We start from the raw sequence: 21,104 nt of genomic DNA, 5'->3' as shown, positions 1-21,104 counted from the left end.
CACCCCGGAGCCGCAGAGCGTTTCCTCCTCCACAGGCAGAAACACAATTTCAGTTTTCTGTGGATTGCACATGGAGCTCACAAGGTGTATGAAACAATAGCAGGTGGTTACATCCTGAATGGCACCTGGTGGCAGTGCCTGTGTCCCAGCCATGCCCCTGCTGGGATGGACACAATGCACTGGGAAACTCTGAGCTCCTCGCTGCACTGCACTGCCTCATCAACAATTATTTTTGTTGTAAATTTGATAACGACAAAAATGCGTCAGATGGATGCTGCTGGAGAGCAAAACACCACGTTAATGGGACAGGAAGGGCTTCCCCAGACAACTCCCCCAGACTCCAACAATCTGGGTGGAGCAATGACCTTTGATTAATCTTTTTCTGTCTGTTCTTCTGTTGGTCCAACAAACCTTCCAGAATGGGTTTATGGGTCACTGCCTGACACCAGAAAGCAGCAACACAACTCACTACTGACTCTGACCAGTGGAGGTAGCACAGAAATGGAATTCAGCATCCCATTGCCATGGCTCTGCCTTCACTTCTCCATGGAGGGCATTGTTTCACACTCCAGGGTGTCCAGCAGCACCACCTTCTGAAACTCCTCTTGCAAAGTAAAGTTTCTTCTTATACTCAGAGAAAATTCTGTTAAGCAAAGAAATCCCTTGCCCCATCAGTAACCACTTTGCCAGCCAGAGACAGGGCTCATCTCTTTCCTGATGAAGCATTTTGCTTTGCTGATTTTGATCTCTTTTGTGAGTCCTTTCAGTTTTTTGGCGGGAGAAAAAACCAGCAGGAAAGGTTTGTTCAATGACACACTACAATGATCCAGGTCTAGTCATAGCACTGCAAGGCGAGGGCAATCAAAAAATTAGTATCTACTTCCTTCATGATCTGTAAGCTATGTGTCATTTGCAAGGAGTGTCCAGGATAGGTTTTTGTCCCCCCAATCATGAAATAATTTGCATAAATTCCGATAAGCACCTAAAGCAATACAGATTTTTCTGAAACAGTTTTCTCACTTTCTGTTCTTTATAATTAATTAACTGGCCCTGCCTTTCCTTCCTGTAAATTCAACAAGTTTCTAGATGACAGAACAGTCCTGACTGCTGGGGACCCTCTTCTTCAAGGTCTCATGGGATCACAGCAGGGTTTGGGTTGAGAGGGACCCAAAGCTCATCCAGTTCTCCCATCTCCAGGCCTTGTTAGCATCCATCTGCCCTGCCCCAGCCACCAACAGCAGGGATTGATTCCCAGATCCACTGCAGAGCAATTCCCAGTGCACCAGGAATCAGCACCAACCCAAACCCATGCAAACCAAAGCCATGTGCCCTGGCAGATTGGCTGGTGGGACACGGGTGTGTTTCAGAGCTTGTCTGGAGGGTTCAGCTGGTGAAGGGCAGCGACTGCAAACCTCTTGAGCAAGGCAACCCCTCTGCTGAAGAGTAAGAGATGAAGAAATGGAGTTCCCTGGTCAAAGGAATGGAATGTCCTGGATGAAAGGAGAGAAAAACCCTCAGCAAGTTTTCCCTTCTGTGTAAGAAAGACAAGGAGCTGGAGAGGATGCAGCAGAGGCCACAGAGATGATGGAGGGCCTGGAGCATCTCTGATGAGGAGACACAGCTGAGCCTGGAGAAGGCTCAGAGGGGATCTCATCAATGCACATAAATATCTCCAAAGGGTGCCAGACTCTTTTTATGGTGCTCAGCAACAGGACAAGGAGCAACAGCCATAAACTAAAACTCAAGAACTTTCACCTCAACATGGAGAAGAGCTTCCCATGGAGGTGGCAGAACACAGGAACAGCTGGCCAGGGAGGGTGTGTGGAGTCTCCTCTGGACATTCCAAACCCACCTGAATGCATTCCCTTGTCTCCTGCTCCAGGTGACCCTTCCTTGGCAGGGGGGTTGCAGTGGGTGATCCCCAGAGCTCCCTTCCAACCCCAACCCTTCTGTGAATCTCTTGAAGACTCTGAGATATTCTCAGCATTGTTCCTCTGCCCTGTCTCAGAACAGAGCATCCCCAGGATGGAACAGTCTTCAGACACCAAAACAACTCCAGGAAGAGGCACAGCTTTAAAACTACTTTAGGGGGGAAAAGCAGCATCATGGTATTTGTCCCTGCCACCCCTTTCCAAGCGTGTGGGGTGATTCAACCCCACAACGCTTCTCAAGTATTTCCTTCTGTCTTGCTGGGTCTGGCAGCGTTTCTGCAGCTCACGGCAGACAATTCCCCTCGGCAAAGCCGGCCCGAGCCGCGGTGCCGCCGGCCCCGAGCGCGCTCAGGGCTGTGCTGTGGCTTCCCTCCAGCGGCACGAGCACTCAGCTGCAGCTTCCTGGGACAGACCTGCCCAGCAGAGCAGGCACTGAGCTACCCACCAAAAAATGACATTTTACTGCTCACTGCCCCCAGCCTCACTCCAAATATTCTTCTGTTCCTTTCTACAGCACACCCGTATTTATATAACACTTTTCTGTCATTTCCCCCGCTTATATTTGAGACATGCCGGAGTTTATCTGCATTATTTATTCCTGCTTTGCTGCACCGAAGAGATACATGACTAGAAGGTAATATTCATCCACAAAGTTAAACAAGACAGAATATGATAGCCCAGAGCTACCTCAATTCCTGCCAAAGCCTTTGTTAATTGTCAATGAAGTACAAAAGTTTCCATTTCATGCCAGCAACTCTGAGATTTGAAGAGACACTGGGTTTGAATTATATAACCAGGAGAAATTGGAAACTTTGTTAAAATGAAGCTCACTTTTCAATTTTATTAAGAATAACATTTTATTAACATAAAATTTTCCAAATTCCATTGATATGAAAACTACCTACAGAGTACAACCTTTCCACTTGCTCCTACCAGGGCCATTAGGAACTCAATAGCCAATGTTTTTATAGCTGGTGGTTTTGTTTTTTTTTTTTTTTTAATTCCTGTTTTTTTAATCTAACCAAATCAAATTTAGACAAAATGGTTTTATATTATTTTTTACAGTCTAATTAACAGCAGCTACAGAAGATTTAAAATTGATACATTTCTTAATTTAACCACTTATATCCACTACTCACAGAGAGTGGAAATATTAAAGAATTTTTTTAACCCATCTAACCTGATTAATTTAAAAGTTTTAAAACATTGAGATCCTTCTTTTTGGAAAGCAAATCAGGTAACACAGGCACATGGAAATACCAGCACTGAGTGAAGAATAAAGCCTCCTTAGAAGCATATTCCAAAAAATCCCACCATGGATGATGGAATCAAGGCTTTGGGATGCACAACAGGTGAGAAGGAGCTTCTGCTCAGCATCCACCAGTGGAATTTGTCTGTGAAAAATGATCCTTTCAGTATCTTCTGCTATTGGAGACAATGGCTGCTGCCAAAGAGAGTGAATGTGAATCACCTCTTCCAGGAACACCAGTGGGGTAGGCAGGGGTAGTCTGGCATCCTCAGCCAGCTCAGTTCCATTGTAGGAGCATTCCTGGGGTTTTTCCATGATCTGGTATTACCTGAAGGGGCCATAGAATGACAGCAGCCTCCAGGACATAAAATTTCAGCCTAAGAGTGGCCACAGGAGAATTCAGGGGATAAAATAAGTAAAAAATTAACTTTCTTAGTTCTAACAGAGGACAATAATAATTCTGCTTTGTCTCCTGCAGCGAGACCTTTCAGAACTGACCACCTTTGTTGGAAAACGCTCAGCTCATAATCCAGAGCCAAGGATCAAAGGGATTTAAAGGAGCCTCCATCCTGCTCCTACTCAGCAAGAGCCAGAGCACAGCCACTGCCTTCTGCTCCACCAAGGGCTTCCTGCCCTTTCTGGGGGTGCCATCAGGACCAGAAGAAAACTTGGGTTAATCGCTGCCTCTTCACGTTACTGCGGCACTTGGGGCACTTCTTCACCACCTGTAGAAACCAACAGACAAAACACACAGGGAATGTATTTATTGGGGAGGAAATGCCACAAATGGGGGGAGTTTTGATGTGGGCAAATAGTGATAAGGGGCAATGGTTTTAAACCGAAACAGGGAAGCATTAGATTGAATTTTAGGAAGAAATTTGTACTCAGAGGGTGCTGAGAGGCCCTGGCACAGCTTTCCCAGAGGATCTGTGGCTGCCCCAGCCCTGGAAGTGTTCAGGGCCAGGTTGGATGGGGCTTGGGGCAGCCTGGTCTAAAGGAAGGTGTCCCTGCCCGTGGCAGATCAGCTTCAATGTCTCTCCCAACCCCAACCACTCTGATATTAAGTATCTCTACCATATTTTTGGCCAACATGAACTACAAGCCACAGCAGCCACCAGTCAGTCCCTGAGATGGTATCTGCTGTTTGCAATCTTCCTGTTACCACACAGTCAATTATTTCCTTGGTAGTAATAAACAGGAGAGGAGGCTTTGTGGCACCATGCAAAGTGGCACCAGAATTTACAGCACAAGTCCCAGCTATGACACATCTGGGGGACTGAAATACAGGAACGAGGAAATGGGGAGCTGCAAGAGCTCTTGTGAAGTACAGCTGCACCTGTAGGTAAAATCCTGTCAACTGCCTGAGTTCCCTGAATTCCTGCTTCCTCTTGCACAGAGGACAAGGAAATGTCTCCTTGACGTACCTGGACGTGGATGACACACATGGTCATTGCAAAGAGTTTTGTAGGGGAACCAAGTAAATCTATTTCTTCATAGCACCCCACACCTTTCTCATTAGCAGCATGAGACATGAAGATGCATGAGGCATCATTTCTCCACTCAGGTTTCAGTTTGCTTCTTCACTAATCATCAATTTTAAAGTAATTTGACTTGCAGATGAATCCAAACTGTTCTTCTCCTAGCTTGCAAATTACTGGTAAAACTGAACTGGTCTGTTTATTTCAAAAGGGAGATAGCAAATTGGTTTTCTTTTAAAAAAATTTTTTTGGGGAGAAGATTGCCCGCTCAGGAGGCCTAAAAAGATGGTCAGCTCTATCAGTGGCACTGCACAGCCTTCCCTGAAGTATGGAAGTTCCTCATTAGAATCACAGAGTGGTTTGGGTTGAAAGGGACATTAAAGCTCATCCAGTTCCAAAGCCCTGCCATGGGCAGGGACACGTTCTACTCTACCAGGTTGGATGCCAAACTCCCCTCCAGCCTGGCCTTGGACACTTGCAGGGATGGGGCAGGCACAGCTGCTCTGGGCACCCTGTGCCAGGGCCTCACAGGGAAGAATTTCTTGCCAATATCCCATCTAACCTCTGGCAGTGGGGAGCCATTGCAAGAAAAGGTGCAGACTGCAGAGCAGGCTCAGGCAGTAGGATTTTGGCTCTGGTGACATGAACTGAAATATCAAAAATTGAAGGGGAGAGGAAAGGTCACTTTATCTCCCAACAGCCAGTGCTTTACCAAAGGCAATTTTAAGTGTAACATTTAATTGTGAAATCTTTTATTATTTCCCCATATTACAGATAGTCCAAATGAAAATAACTCAGTCTTCTTGGAAGACCTGCATGAATAAATGCATTTAAACACCTGGAAGCAGCAACAGAACCTCTGGAGGGGAAAACCACACAAGCACATCCTGGTCCAGTCTCTGCACGGCTTCCCCTTAACACACTGAATCACCCAACATGCTCCAGCACTAATCCCCCTAATCCCCCTCTGGCTGCAGGGAATTCCATCTGCTCTGCTCCTCCAAAAGCTTCTAAAAGCTTCCAAAATTATTCACCACTTCTCCCCACCAGTGTTTTGCTAAAATAACAGATTGGACAAGATGACAATTTGCAAACCCTGTGTTGTGAATGATGCTCTGAGTCACTTCCTTGGTGGGACAATATGCACCAAAGGGCTTTTGAGCTGAAAAAACAGTGAGTAAGTTATTAGGAAAGAAAAACAGGAGTTCTAAATGCAGCCCTGTCAGAGTGACAAAGCCCAGTCCCTATCTGATAAGAGTTAAGAACTGGGACATGGTTGCTCATTTCCTGCTGGTAAAGGTATCCCTGTCCCAAACACATGGATGGGGTTGAGTGTCCAACCTCACTGGGCATGAGTGGGGATGGATGTGGTGGGACATGGCTCCCTGGGATTGCTTTCAGAGAAACACAGGATCATCTTCCTGTTTGCAATCCCACATTTCCCTCTCAGCTGCATGACCAGCACAGCTCTGCCTCATCACTGGAGAAGCATCTCTGCTTCAGCACAAGTCACATCCTAAACTACAAGGGGAGAAGGGAGGTTTGGACAACAGGAGGAATTTCCCCATGGAAAGGGAAGTAAAGCACTGGAACAGGCTGCCCAGGGAAGTGGTGGAATCACCATCCCTGGAGTGTTCAAAAAACATGTGGCTATGGCACCTCAGAACTCAGAACGTGGTTTAAGGTGAACACACTGGTGGTGCTGGGTTGATGGTCTTTAAGGTCTCTTCCAACATAAATTATTCTATGACTGTATTTGATTTTTCATTAACCAAACAGCACCTGAATCACATCATGATCCACTTAACACTCCTGGTACACTGAAAACATTAATCACTACAGGTGTGTCTGTAAGTAAGATTAATCAGGTAAGTGTCAAATATCAAAATAATTAATAATAAGATTATTCAGTAAGTAGCAAATATGGAAATAATTATTAGCAAATGACCCATGACTCATTTCCTCAAACATGGAAATGGGATGCATGGGATATCTAAATAGAAGAGAAAGAACACTTCCAGTTGGAAGGGACCTACAGTGATCCTATAATCCAAGTGCCTGACCTCTTTAAGGGTTGTACAGAAGTTATGGCACTGTAATGTTAAAGAGCATTGAGGCCTCTCTAGGAAGCCTCTTCCAGTGTTTGACCAACCTTGGTATTGAAATGTCTCCTGATACCCAGTCTGAACCTCACTGATAAAAGCTTTGGACAGCTCCCATGAATCCTGACATTAAATCCCAGGGAGAAGAGCTCAGCACCTCCCTGTGTCCCCTCCTCAGGAGGGGCTTTGGACAAGGACCCGGAGTGACAGGACAAGGGGGAGAAGCCTTAAAAGAGACCAGGGTTAGAGGGGATATTGGGAAGAAATTCTTCCCTGTGAGGGTGCTGAGGCCCTGGCACAGGGTGCCTAGAGAAGCTGTGGCTGCCCCATCCCTGGAAGTGTCCAAGGCCAGGCTGGAGGGGGCTTTGGCCAGCCTGGGATAGTGACAGGGTCCCTGCTCATTGCAGGGGGTTGGAATGAGATGAGCTTTAATGTCCCTTCCAACCCAAACCACCCTGATCTTGTGCTTATTTTATATTCCTCTTGGACCAACTCTGTCTTGGCTGCTATATTTTATTTGGATGTCAGTCCAATGTTTTCTATGCTCACCTTACAATTCAATGTCTTCCCGAGGAAAATATCTTTCTCTGGAACTTGGAATAACAGAATATTTTGTACTTGCTTATAGATTGACAAGCTGAAGAAGTTTCTTTTCCTTCTGCAATGTTTTTGGATATTCCTGAGCTCCACTGATCAGCAGCTTTCTCATCACATATGAATGTTTAGAAACCCCTGAACTCTTGCATTATTCTGGTTTTGAAAGTCTTTTAACATCTGGCTGCTGAATCAAATGCTGGTAAGATGCTCCCAAACCCAGGCACCCTGGGACCAGCTATATCTTACCTAAAGAATTTCAATTTACTCAGCTGGGAAAACCAAGAGACTGGAGATCTTTGAGCAGGAATTCAGAATTACAGATTCACAGAATTGTTTGGTTGGGAAAGACCTAAAAGGTGACAGAGTCCAATGGTTGACCCAGCACTGCTGAGTTTATCTCTTAACTATGCCACTAAGTACCACATCTACACATCATAAATCTCTCCAAGAATGGTGACTCAATCACTTTCCTGGGGAGCCTGTTCCTTGTTTGCCTCATTCTCATAGCAGAGCTTTACAGCAGGATTTTGATGGGGAAACTGAGAAAGAAAAAAAATTTAAAATAAACATTAAAATATTAAAAAAACAACAGTGTTTTTAAAGTTGACTCCACAGCTTATTGCCTTTGTAGTTTTAGACCAGAAAACATGTGGAGGCAGCTCAGAAAGATGCCAAAGTGTAAAATCCCCAGCTTAGGGCAGAGATCTGCCTCCAATCATAATGCAAACCATGGGAAACAATGGATCAAGTGGTAAATCTTCCATTGGCATTTGGGTGTTCTTCCTGGAAACAGAAGAATTCTGATTCCAGGTTTGTTCACATCATTCTCCTGAAAAGCACAAAATTCCCCAGCAGTTTTGGATAAACCAAACCAATAAAAAGGAAAACCTTTAAGAACTGCTTCCAGCACGTTTTGCAGCAAGTGAGGTCACAAAATGGGCATTTAAAAGGCACATCATCCTCAGATTTGCAGTTAGAGCAGTGGAATCTTCCTAGAACAGAGGGGAGGGTGAGGAGAGAGAAAAAGAGGGAGGAAATGACTAAATTCCTGTAATCACCTGCGAAATTCTCATGTATCCACACTTCCAGTGCAGTCCAGAAAACAATGACCATGAGTGTAATGAACTACCTCAACAGTGCCCAGCCACATTATTTCTTTCAAGTGACCTCACAGTCTCTTGATGCTTCAGGTCCCAGTAGGAACTCGGGTTACATCCTTCCTTTACAAGGAAGTTGTCGAGAAAAAAATCCCTAAAGTTCTCAGGAAACTACTAAAGCATTGTGATGAAGACAATGGAGAACTTTGAGAGCACATGCAATGCACAGAAAGTACAGATTCTCCTCAGCAAACCACATCAATCACACTGCACCTGAGCAAACACAGGCAGGAATCAGTGGTTTCATACACCATCAGTTTCATTTCTGTAATTTATCTTTATTCCCAAGAACCAGAAAATTACATCCCAACTCTCTCCTGTACCTACCACACTCTGGTTCCATCTCTAGGGGAAAGATGGGCACAACTCCAGAGTCTGTGGGTGCTCTCACATTATTGGTTTCTTTGGACACTTCAGTCTTTGGCAACTCAAGTTCACTTTTCTGGCTGAAGCAGAAGGAGGAAATCTTACTCTGAATTTTTTCTGGTGCCCCACTCTTAGAAGGGGCTGCATCTGGGGAGAAAAAGAGAAAACCAGTATGAACCTATCATACAAAACAAAGTCAGCAGTAAATTCATACAGTTGTCATTGTATAAGAAGAAAAACTAATTTAAAGAACTGGGTTTTTATGCCATAGTGCTTGGCAACAGATGTTTTTGATAGATACTAATACATTCAATATTGATGAAAGAGACCCTTTATATTGAAATAGTTCCATGGCATTTCTTCCTACAGAATGGGCCTTGATCCACTCCTGCTCCCATCCCACTTAGACATAAAAATTCTGCCATCACCCTTAACACACTTCACAGTTTAAACATGGCAGAACTATAACTAATTTCTTTCTTATTTCCTTGCACTTCTCCATCTCATGTTACCTTTTATCTTACTCCTGTTTGAGTGTGTTTTTTTTAACCCAAAGTAGAGATAACCAATGATTCTCCTTGACAGGCCTCAGGCAGGAGGCCCTAGCCCAGGAGAGGGACTTTTCACAGGGGTGGGGAGTGATAGGACAAAGGCAAATGGCCTTAAACTAAAGGAGAGCAGGTTTAGATTAGAGATTAGGGGGAAATTCTTCCCTGTGAGGGTGGTGAGGCCTTGGCACAGAGTGCCCAAAGAAGCTGTGGCTGCTCCATTCCTGGAAATGTTCAAGGCCAGGTTGGACAGGGCTCAGAGCAACCTGGTCTATGTAAGGTGTCCCTGCCCATGGCAGGGGGTGGAACTGGATGAGGTTTAAGGTCTCTTCCAACTCAAGCCAGCCTGTGATTCTGTGACTGTGAGGCTGTTGAGCCCTACCCATCATAATAATAAGTGAGATTCTAAACTTGTGACAACTGTTCATTCCCTACCTTGTATGTGGCTGATTCCTCTTGTGCAGCTCTCCACGCTCTGGGGTTTCCCTTCACTTTGCTCCAGCTGGTGCAGTTGCTTCTCTCCATCACCACAGACCATTCCAGTCAAACCCTTGCACAGCTCTCTGAACTGCTCTTTGTGGTGAGGGCGCACAAACATGTAAAACCCTGGCCAAAAGAAAATGCAGTCAAGTGCATAGGAAAATACAGTCAAATGCATAAGAAAATCAGTGCCTGACCATGGAAAACTCATTGCTTTGGAGGGGAGAAATTCTTTGGAAGCTGAATAATATCAGTCAGATTCCTCAGAGTATATTCAGCTTGGTGAAACACTTGATGCTTTTGTGATTTTTATAATTACGGGGTTTTCCTTGCCAGAAGGCAGATGAGTATTTAGTATTGAAAATAATCCCAATTTGTATTGAAATTCTTCCACTCTCTACAGCTCAGAATAAACACCCACCCCAGCACTTCACCTGAGAAGTGATCTAAGAACACAATATCCAGAGACCCTCAGGAAGGAAATTTCTTGTTACTGTTTGGTTGACAAGGATTCACAACACACGTACAGAAATTCTAAAAAACCCCGATTATGACTTACTGCCAAGCACAGACAATTCCACCACAAGGTCTTCTGAGGTCAAAACATTTGCTCAGCAGAGACAGTGACTGTGAAAGAGTGCTCAGGGGGAGGTTATGACTCACACAGCTCATTTTCTCCCACTCTCCACTTTGCCAGGACTAATCTAACTTAACAATTACTTAACACACCAGGATAAGGGTATTCTCTCACAACTTGCAGACTATGGTACCTATTCAAGGCCAGTGGAATATTTATTGTTATCTGCTAAAGACAACAAACAAAATTGCATCAGCATTTCCCAGGATAAAACGAATGCATCATTTCCAGCGAAGAGTCACCTCAGAGAGGTGGGAGAAGGTGGAACTGAGGTGTCACATCACACAAAATATCACCATTCAGGCAGTCAGGATCAGCATATAATGCCTCTTCTTCTTTCAAACAATTAAGTCCAATTTCAAATTTGAAAAACCTGTAGCTCCCTAAACTCTTCCATCACTAAACCCATGAAAGAAAAATAAAACAAAACAAACCACTTCCAACAAAATAAATTATATCACAGCTCCAGAAATATTTTCAGCTGAAGCTCTGTAGAAGAATAGTAAATCAAAAACCTTATCCTGAAACCTGGAAGTGATCTAAGAACTTAGCACCTGTACAGCAATCACTGGCCATGGGAATAAAATTGGGTCAGTTCAATAGTCAGCACTGCCCTTTCTAAACAGCAATTGTAGTAATTGAGGAGAAAAAACAGGTGGGACAAAGGTTAGGACTGGAATTACTGAGATGTTGTGTAATGTTTTTAATGGACAATTTCTACCTGAGCAGACAGAGATAACGTTTCAGAACCTTGACGTATTTTGCTCTCTGAATGGCATTCACTGAACCCACTGTTCCAGCTGCTCTGCTGATCTGGGTAGCTAAACTAAAAGGTGAGACCTCACATGAGACCACAGCACCCACACTTTCCTTTCAAATAAATAAGAATGATTTTTAAAAAAACCCTTACTTTGTAGGAGATGAAAGTCCTGTGGCCTCTCGGTGGTGAGGGCTGCTATCACCGACACCATGGCATCGTAATTATCCGTCTTCTTGTAAGCCAGCAGAGCCTCATAGAACTGGCTGTAGCTGCTTTTATCCAAAGCCCTCTGCACATCACTGAGATAGGCAGTCCTGAGGGCCTGGTGATGCTCTCTCCTGGAGCCTGGAGCCTTTTCAGCCTCTTTCCTTGGAGCTGCACTGGCATTCTGCCCTGGGAGGCAAAGAACGCGTGAGCAGGGCTTGAGGAACAAACAGGTCACTCCATTATATCCACTTCTCACATTTGGAGGGAATTCCTGAACTATTTCAAAGTGGTGAAGCCAACCCCACCTGCCCAGCATGGCCAGACCTGCTTCTGGAAATGGCAGCAGAGCAAATTTATTCTGGGGATCACTTTTAGCATCTTCTGGAGCTCCTTGATAGTTTTAAATGGAGAAATGTGTCAGAAGGTCACGAGGGAATGAGGGTAAACAGATGGGTAAACCAACTCTGCTGGCCTGAAATAGGTAACTTTAAAGTTCAGATTTCTCACCCCTTAATAATAAGAGCAGACAAGGGGTGGGGTGTGTGTTTCCTAACAGGAAAATGATGTTGAAAAATACTATCTGACCTGAAACAGCACTCAAGAGAGCACAAGAGCCATGCAGGAGGTCTGCAAAAGATAGAAGCAGCTTGGAACATTCTGCTAAATGCCAAGTGAATTTTATTTACAATATTATTCTCTGATTTCTGCTATGTTTTAGAGAAAAATGTTCTGGTTTGCATATCACAGGCATGCAAATATGGATGAGGGATATGATAAGAAATTTATTTAAATTAACCTCCCATATAGCTTGGTATCTGGATCTTTAAAAGTCGTTTATTGGATAATAAAGATAAGTAGGTTTCAAAACACAGGCTTCATTCAATTTGGTGGAAGTGAAAAAATTGGGTGTGCACTTCATAAGCAGTATTTATTGCATATCCTAGAGCTTTCTTATATTTCCATAGAGGCATTCTCTTCTCAAGGAGGCATAGAAATAACACATCCATTTACCCCTATTATTTTCTCAGTTACTTTTTGTGGAAACAAGTTTCTGTGAAACCATTCTAATGATTTCAGGACAAGATAATTACTAAAGATTCTGCTTTATTCAAATATCCTCAAAATAGAAAAGAAAATTGAAAAACAAATAAAAAGAAATGGTATAGCTTTACGCATTAGAAGTATTTAAAGCCTTCCAGGAAACTGGCTTGTTTTTTTAAATAAAGGATTAGCATTTGACTATTCTTTGTCCTCTAAAGAAAGACTTCTAAGCTGTCCAATGATCCTACTCATTTCCTTGTGAGAAACACAAAAAATTCCCAGCTGTTCTCAGGAAAACCCATAATTAAATAAATGAGCCCATGAGCTTGAAGGTAAATACTGGATAGAGTGAGATTAGAGGGATGCACACAGAGATTACACTTAGTACTCTCTGTTTCTGCAGAAAAAGCCAGGCTGTCCATAGAGGGAGTGTACACATTACACCAAGAACAAAATGAAACAGTTTCTACATACCTGAATTCATACTGATGTAATCTTAACTCACACTCCTTAAATGGCTCCCTTTCATGGACCCTGGACAAACAGGAAGCCCAGCAGACCTGTGCTCAACCTCCACTTTTCCCAGCTCAGCCTCTAGTACAAGTGTCTGGATTCAGCTGGTTTCTTTCACATGCAACTTGATTTATTTTATTGACTATTGTGTTTTGTCTTGCACAATCCTTACTGAAAATTCTGAATTATCACCCTTCCCACCTACAGAGGGGGAGCCACTGTACTAGGCAAGCATTAAGAACACTGGTTTGCCCCAGGAGAACTTCCAGTCAGTGATGAAATAAAACACAATAGACTGGTTTTTATTAAACATGGGAGGATACCTGCACTATTGAGTCCTGTTGTCAAGTGGGATCCTCCTTGGTTCAGGTGGAGCCTAGGGTTCAGCTGAGCACATGAGGCCTCAGAGAATGTACTTTTCTGCTGGCTCTGTTTTTCTTCTGTTAAACAAAACCAGTCCATTAACAGTGAATTTAGGGAAGAATGAACATGGAATGGTGCATTTCAATGTATGCCATCCTGTGCTGAAAACATCTGAGCAACCCACAGAAGCTGTGGCTGCCCCATCCCTGGAAGTGTCCAAGGCCAGGCTGGATGGGGCTTGGAGCAACCTGGGATAGTGGAAGGTGTCCCTGCCCATGGCAGGGGGTGGAACTGGATGAGTTTTAAACTCCCTTTCAACCCAAACCAGTCTGGGATTCCACATAGATTTTATTCTCTGATGATGAGCTAACACCCCACTTTTTCAGAACTTTACTGCTCCAGGATTTCATAGATTTGACAAATTCGGTAAGGACACAATCATCCTCTATTCACAATTCTGCTGGCACTATGTGGGCAGCAAAGAAGACACACACAAGGTCATTTAATTCCCCAGAGTAAATGATTTAAGCAGATCAGTAAAATCCCCTTTTGAAACAAAATGACATTGTTATCAACTCTGCAGTAACCAGTGCTCAGGCATCTGCACAGCTCAAGGGAAGGCAAGAGGATCATGGAGAGCAGAAACTTAGCTCAGTATTGATTAAATTGAACTTCCTTGCATTTCTACATCTCACATCCTGCTCTATGACTGGGTGAACAAGGACATTTGTCCTTCAAATGCTACAACTGAACCAAGCTCTCACCCATTCTCTTGGCCAGGATCTCTCTCTCCTCCCGTGGGAGGCTGTGCTCAGGTTTGTAGCCACAGCCCAATCCAGTCAGATTGCAGCACGCTTCATCAAACTGCTTTTTATGCTGGGGTCGAACAAACTGGTAAAAATCTTGCATCAGAGAGAGGGAAAAGGGCGGGGGGGAAAGAAAGAAAGGGAAAAAAAAAAAAAATCAATCCATAACAGGCAATAAATGCTACCGAAAGCTACAAGAGCGGAACTTCAAGGTTAGATAAAAAGGTGCAACTAAATAAATTAAAATCTAAATGCTTTCATCTAATATTTAAACAATAAGCACACTTACAAATTACACAAAGGTCAGCTATTGTGTAAACGTTGAGCAATATTATCACCAGGAGGTAAAACCTCATTTTTTCAAGGTAAATATGAAGTAACTCACCTCTCAGTGAAACAGCCCTTGAGGTGCCTCAGAAAACATGAGATCCAAGTAACTGCTAGGCTGATACTTCAAATAACTGATGAACTGTTAACTTTACACCTCATGTTACTTACTCCCCACAAAATGCTGGTCAACCAGAACCCTAAACATTAAAACAACTTTAGGTTTCAGGTGCCTGACAGTTTTCAAAACTAGATTTAGACCTTGATTTGATGATCAAATATTTTCTTACTTATGTAGATCATAGGAAATTGGGAAACCAAGTGATCGAGCTTCCCATTCTTTAACCTTAGAATTTCCCCAGAAACTATAAATAAATGCATAACTATGAAAATTACACAGAAACTACTGTTAAACTAGAAGAAATCTTGGTGGGAATTTGGTTCCTATCATACAGTTGTTAAAAGGCAATAGAAAAACCTGCCAGTGCAGTAAGTATCCACGTTTGCCCAGATCGTTTGTTTTATACTCACAATTATCTAAACAGAAAATTTCTCTCTATATTCTATTTACTGCTTTAGCACAGAACTCTTATGAAGGCATCTCTCCAACTCACACAATCACACTCTTGATCTCCAAAGTACCAGGAATAAGTCACTGTACTTTTAGATAAGGCTTAAAATAACACAAACTTCCACAGAATATGATTTTCTTCAAGTCAAGATATGAGCTAACACATGATGATCAGGTTGATGAAAATCTTCTGTTTTATCTGGGAATATAAAGTGATGAATCATCTTAATTGAGTTGTACTTCACATCTAAAACATTTCTGAAGTACTCAAGCCTGTTTAAAAGATGAAAGTCATTATCTACAAATACACCAGGGATGCACAAACACTCTGAAAGTACCTCGCAGCAAGACGTGCTTTTTTTCATCCTCTACAAAGAGGGAGCTCATCTGGGACAGCATGGCGTGGAAGTCATCTGTCTTCTTGTACTGCTGCAGAGCCTTGGAGAAGAGCTCATAGTTCTGCTGGCTCAGGGTGTCCTTCACTGTGGCAATGTAAAATGTGGCCCGCGCCTTCTTGGGCTCCGCTCTGCGCTCCTGCTGCAAGGCAGGAAACGCCCCTCATTAGTCAAAAGCAGCACATGAGGGGTTAATTTTAGGTGGAGCAATTTAGTTTACAATGCCAACAGCACACAGGATAATGAAAGGAATCACAGAACAGCTGTGGTTGGAAAAGTCCTCTAAAGTCATCTAGTCCAATGGTCCAGCGAGCAACACCACTCTCTCCACTAAAGCATGGATGTTTCCACCTAATGGGGTGCAGTTGTGGCAGTCACCCCCATAATTCATCTTGACAACTGCCAAAACAGAAAACTTCAAGAAAAATTCCTAGAGAAGGCAGCCAAGTATCATTGCACAATTCTATTCTTAGGAGAAGGGTTAACAAAATGACATCTATGCCAAAGCTGGAGGCTGAGCTTACTCATCATGACATCAGATAGCAACAAACTCCAAACACAACCTTTTGCATGAACCTGTTCTCTTCCTTCTATCTTCTCGCGGATATTATTGGCTTTGGGATCAGTTTCGTTTGCCAGGTGCTTGGCAGATTGTCAGACAGGGAATATCCAGTCAGGACAGCACCTTGGACAACTACTGGCACTCACATCACCCAGGGAATTCTCCTGAATTTATTGTGACTTAAGCAATGAGCTGCATAATGAGTTAACTGGGTTTGGAGACAGGACAAAACATTAATGCACAGCTGCAGAGCTAACGCACAACCATGACCCACCTCATGGGGGTAATATGTGATCCCTTACACCAAACTGGTCAGTACAAACATTCGAGGCTCTACCAGAGCAGCTGGACTTGCTGATCATTGTAGGTCCCTGCCAACTGAACTATTCCATTTTTATCAAAAAGAGTGAAACCACCCACCACCCCGGTCAAATTGTTCACAAAGCAATCAGTGTCAGAAAACAATTCTTTTCACCTACCACCCTACGTGGACCTTGATTTGGTCTGGGATGTCTGGATTTGGGAAAGAGCACAACAAATAGCTTTCAGATGTGCACAGATAAATATTTACAATTTGGAGAAAAAACACTTGTTCTAGCATCACTTATCTGTCTGCCTGGAAATTTCCAATTCAAATTAAAGCAATGGGATGGCACAGACACAGGGAAACACATACTGTATTGCTGACTAGCTTTATTTTCTTCCTTCCTCCTTTCTGCTCATCTGTTAATCTCTTCTCATACTGAAGGGAAAGCGTGGACAGACGATGTGCCTGTGAAGATGAAAAGAAAGTAAGTAAGGTACAAAAAATGCTTTTCAGAGCTGTTGCCCATTTAATTTAGGTATTTCCTGTAGTAAAACCTGGTAACCCAGTTTGTGATACCATTCAAGGAAGTGAAACAAGTCAACCTAAATTATTTTAACAGAGCCTGGGCACATACCTGTTTCTAGAGGGTAAAAATTTACTGGACAACTCACAGAGACCAAACTAGAAGAAATGAAAGACAAAGTTGGTCTTGAGGGTGCAAATTCCTGGCTAAGAAAAGCTGGACTCACAGCAGACTGTTCCAAGGCAGCCTGACAGTGTACACAGACTGTGTGTAACCAGTGGTTCACACTCCCCTTCACTTTCCTGCCTGGAATTCTCTTTACATAAGGGAGTGAAGAATTGGAATATAAGCAGCAAGTAAAATATTTATGATACATACAGTAAATCAGAAAAAATATCAAAACCATCTTCTTAGTCCTGTGCTGTGTACAGGCAGCACATTAAAAAGCATGATTCAGCAGAAAAAAGGATTCCTAGACATGAGTGTAACTCACAAAGAAATCTGATTACGGGGAACTGTTATTACTTGAAGAGATTGAGAAATTATTACTTGTATTGTGAATTTTTGAGATGGCAAAGCAAATTCTTTCAGAATGAGAGCAGTTAAACTTTCATTATTTAGGGATCAAGAGTGCAGTGTAATTTTGATTAAAGGAAAAATGATAACACAGATACTATGCTGAATGGTGAAGACAGGAAATGACACCAACCCCATCCTCAGTCCAAATCCAATGCTCAGTGCTGGACTCAGAGTGAAAGCTGTCTGCCTGAGAGCCACTGCCTGTCTCAGAACTACACTCACCAGACTGCTGGGATCAGGTCATCAATTTGGAAGCAGCACAGGGTGACCCCAGAGCTCTCCACGAGCCTCAGACAAGCAGCCATGCCAAATACACAAATAGGCCAAATACACAAATAGGAAGTGGACCTGAGCAACTGTCAAGCTGTTGGGCTTATCAGCTTACTTAACTCCAGGAAATGCTGAGCTCTGCCAAAAGCACTGCAGCTGTGTTAAGAATATTCTGTACCTGAGTTACCAAAGTCCCTGGAAATGTGCCAGGCTTTCCAAAGAATAGGTTTTGGTGTCAATGCCATGGCCATTGGGTGACAGAGCCCATTTCCCGCTTGGTTGCACACAAGTTAAATATTTGCTGTCCTTTGTACATTCCCTCTGTCCTGTACGTGTCTCCATTCATGTCCTTGCCTTGGGCCTACTCAGATATCCCCCAGACACTCCTACATTTACACATTTTACCTCAGGCATTCTTCCCCTGGGCAAAGTAATTAAGAATGCTGCAATAGGCATTGCTAAATGGGTCTGCAAGCCAACAGTAAAATACTCCAGCCAAGTAAAGGCAATCACCTCTCCAATGACTGCAAACAGGGATTTTGGGAAAGCAAGAACACATCTTAATCACTGATGTATCAAAAATACCAATCCAAGAGGAAAGAAAATTAACAGCACAGAAGCAGCTTTGTTGATCTTGTGATAAAAGATTTTTGATTCAGATAAGATACTCCACAAGTCAGCAACATTCCTTCTCTGGGGAAAATCAAAGATTTTCATCTGTAAATGCAATTTCTAATCCATAAACGCTCTCCCACCCTTTTTTGAATTCAATATCTGGTCTCATACCAAGTGTTGACACAGAGTCCACCCAGGACAAGTTGTGTATTTACAAATCCCTTCTCTGAGAGCTCCTTGCTCCTCAGAAAGTGTGGTTAACTTCCAGGAATCTCTGGTCAGCAGCCTTGGAGCACAGAACAAGCACATACCTGTCCATCATCTACTTGAAAGTGGCAAGGAAACCCTTTGATTAATTTAGTTATGAGAATGTGCAGTTACTGGTGCTGATTACAGTGAGCTTTTCTCAACAGAGGATTGAGCTGGTTCTCTGGATGCCAAAACCATTTTGCTTTAGAGCTTGCAATTTTGACTTATAAGGAAGTATTTTGCCATTACCTTTTCCTCTCCTTGCAAATCAGTTTCCTCCTCTGCATCTTCACTGCTCTTCTCACTGCGCTCCAAGGCATCCAAGAGCCCAACACATTTTCTTCGGGGTGAGACAAACTCTTGTTCATATTCCACACACAAGCTGGGTGCTCCATCTCCATTTACTGCCATCACAACACAACACAGGAGACAAATTCACGCTCCACATTCTCTCCGACATTTTCTTTAATTTAGTGATATCTTCCCATCTTACAAAGCAACACACAAATATGTGTTGATGAATTAAATAATCTTCTACCTCTTGCAAAATTGCATTATACAATTTAGTAAGAAGACTGCTTTTATACATCACTTCCAAAATTGCTGAAGCATTTGTTACCACAACCTGGCAGACTGCTCTCAAACTTTTCCTCAAGTCACTTAACCCCAAAATGGCTTAGGATCAATGGGAAAATGTAGTAAACCCCAGAGTTTTTTCCCCAGAGAATATTGTTCATATTCTCCATGGGAAAAGCACCATGGAGAATCTGAACAATAGGAATGCTGAAACAGCAAAAGAAAATTCCTGTTTCCCTGTCCTCCGCTCTTAACCTATCTCTGTAACCCTATAAGACAATGCCATGTTAACCCCTTACCATTGGTCAAGCTTGGATCCTTTCCAACCCTATAAAAGAAGCATACTGTACCCCATTAGGGGAGAAAGAAGAAGAGCAGAGACCCTTCACGGACCTCCCCAATAAAGCCATCTTCGTGGAACAGCCTGCACCTTCTCCTTCTCCTCTCTCTCCGTCTGCTGCAGCCTCCAGCCCAGGGCACCACTACCAAGCAAGCAGAGCTGAAATCCTGAGAGCTTGCAATCACTATAGAGCTGATAATCACCATGCTTGCTAGATGGTAGCCCCGTGGCCTTGGCATGAGCAAGCTAGCCTCGGGCACCTGGTCCCTACCCAGGGACTGAGCTCCTGAGCCCTATTGCTCTGCTTTATGATAAGGCCAATCAGAGGCTTTATTAGGAAAAAGTCTTACTGCAGCAGCTGTGTTCAATTTTAGATTTATGGATTTTCCCAAAACTGAGTTCCAGAATTTTTAAGAGATTTTGGTACAAATCATGATTTATTACTTTTAAACAGAGCAAGTTTTTTTAAAGCCTACAATTCTTATAGTATCAATACCCATAAGGCACAGTCACCAAGGTCCCAAATTACATATTCTCACTAATCAGAATCCAGGTTTCAAATATAAGAATTTTGTCAAATTAGTATCAGCTAGATATTTCTGTAAGGCATTACCTTCAAAATGTATTTCCACTACTTTGTGGAATCACTCCAGCAGTCAGTTACTGAGGAAAGTCACTATCTTGATAAGAATGGGAATATATTATGATCAGTATGACTACACGGGAGTTTGACGTTACAGCTGATGCAATGCAACTGAAAATCTCTATTAAACAGGAAATGCAGCTTCCTCCCTTCACCTCCACTCATACATTCCAGCCCATTCTGTGAGATGGATCTGGCAGTCAAGTGTATGAAAGGTAAATAAACTGGTTCAGCAAAGCCCAGCTGCTCACTCTGCAACTGCACAAAAGATGGACTCAAATCAGTAAAGGAGCAAAAAGTGCACAGTTGGAAACTGAGAGGGGGAAAAAAGTGGTGGCCAAAGTAATCCCTTTTAACAATAACCAGCAATTACACTGGCTGTTACCAGGTTTTTTAAAGCCTTACTTATCTGTAACAACTGGCTTAAAGGCAATGTGAATTCACCCTCACTCATAACTGATTCAGAACCACAGCTTTAAACAAACTTCACTGGTCTATTCCAAACCAGCAAGCAGTCTGGAGCGCTGAAAGAATATCTGACATGAAAAATGCTTTATTGTTTAGCTTTATTCTTTAGCATTCTACCCACAAAATTTTAAATATTGTTTTGTTCCCATGTTCTTTTTGTTTTCTTAGATTACTGAGTAAGAGCCATCTATATAACAGGATGGACTAAGGACATATGGAAGCCAGTGCTAGGCAGAAAGAGACTTCCAGGTCTTATTTTCCAAATTATCTGTGATATTCTACCAAAAACTCCTCCTTCTCTGTGGGACAATTTTGCTAGCCCCATCTGCCTCTTTTCTCTGCAATTTTCTTTGCAATTGCAACTGGTTTCCTCCATTTTCTAATGCTTAACTGTGTCCCTTCTGACCAGATTTTTACATCAGTCTTTGAGCTCTCCTTGCTTTC

At 43.0% G+C, this 21,104-nt stretch overlaps 1 protein-coding gene across 2 annotated transcripts in view; it reads right to left on the bottom strand.

Annotated features, from left to right (window-relative positions):
* Nucleotides 1-2,506: 2,506 nt before the first annotated feature.
* RTEL1 (regulator of telomere elongation helicase 1) overlaps nucleotides 2,507-21,104 on the bottom strand; it is a 45,388-nt gene continuing 26,790 nt past the window's right edge. Inside the window, exons 27-36 of one of the 2 annotated variants that reach the window (XM_054644256.2) lie at nucleotides 18,883-19,037; nucleotides 16,767-16,862; nucleotides 15,472-15,670; nucleotides 14,194-14,331; nucleotides 13,390-13,506; nucleotides 11,456-11,698; nucleotides 9,864-10,034; nucleotides 8,842-9,027; nucleotides 8,246-8,349; nucleotides 2,507-3,905 (exon numbers count right to left, since the gene is read on the bottom strand). In XM_054644256.2, the coding sequence (XP_054500231.2) occupies nucleotides 3,831-3,905; nucleotides 8,246-8,349; nucleotides 8,842-9,027; nucleotides 9,864-10,034; nucleotides 11,456-11,698; nucleotides 13,390-13,506; nucleotides 14,194-14,331; nucleotides 15,472-15,670; nucleotides 16,767-16,862; nucleotides 18,883-19,037 (1,484 nt within the window). In that variant the 3' untranslated portion in view covers nucleotides 2,507-3,830. The remainder of the gene's footprint in view (nucleotides 3,906-8,245; nucleotides 8,350-8,841; nucleotides 9,028-9,863; nucleotides 10,035-11,455; nucleotides 11,699-13,389; nucleotides 13,507-14,193; nucleotides 14,332-15,471; nucleotides 15,671-16,766; nucleotides 16,863-18,882; nucleotides 19,038-21,104) is intronic. The other variant, XM_077187351.1, reaches the window with a different exon arrangement.

The sequence above is a fragment of the Agelaius phoeniceus genome, chromosome 17 (assembly GCF_051311805.1).
Source record: "Agelaius phoeniceus isolate bAgePho1 chromosome 17, bAgePho1.hap1, whole genome shotgun sequence".
Lineage (NCBI taxonomy): Eukaryota > Metazoa > Chordata > Aves > Passeriformes > Icteridae > Agelaius > Agelaius phoeniceus.
Note: the sequence above shows the minus strand (reverse complement) of the source record. Positions and strands in the feature narration are given on the sequence as shown.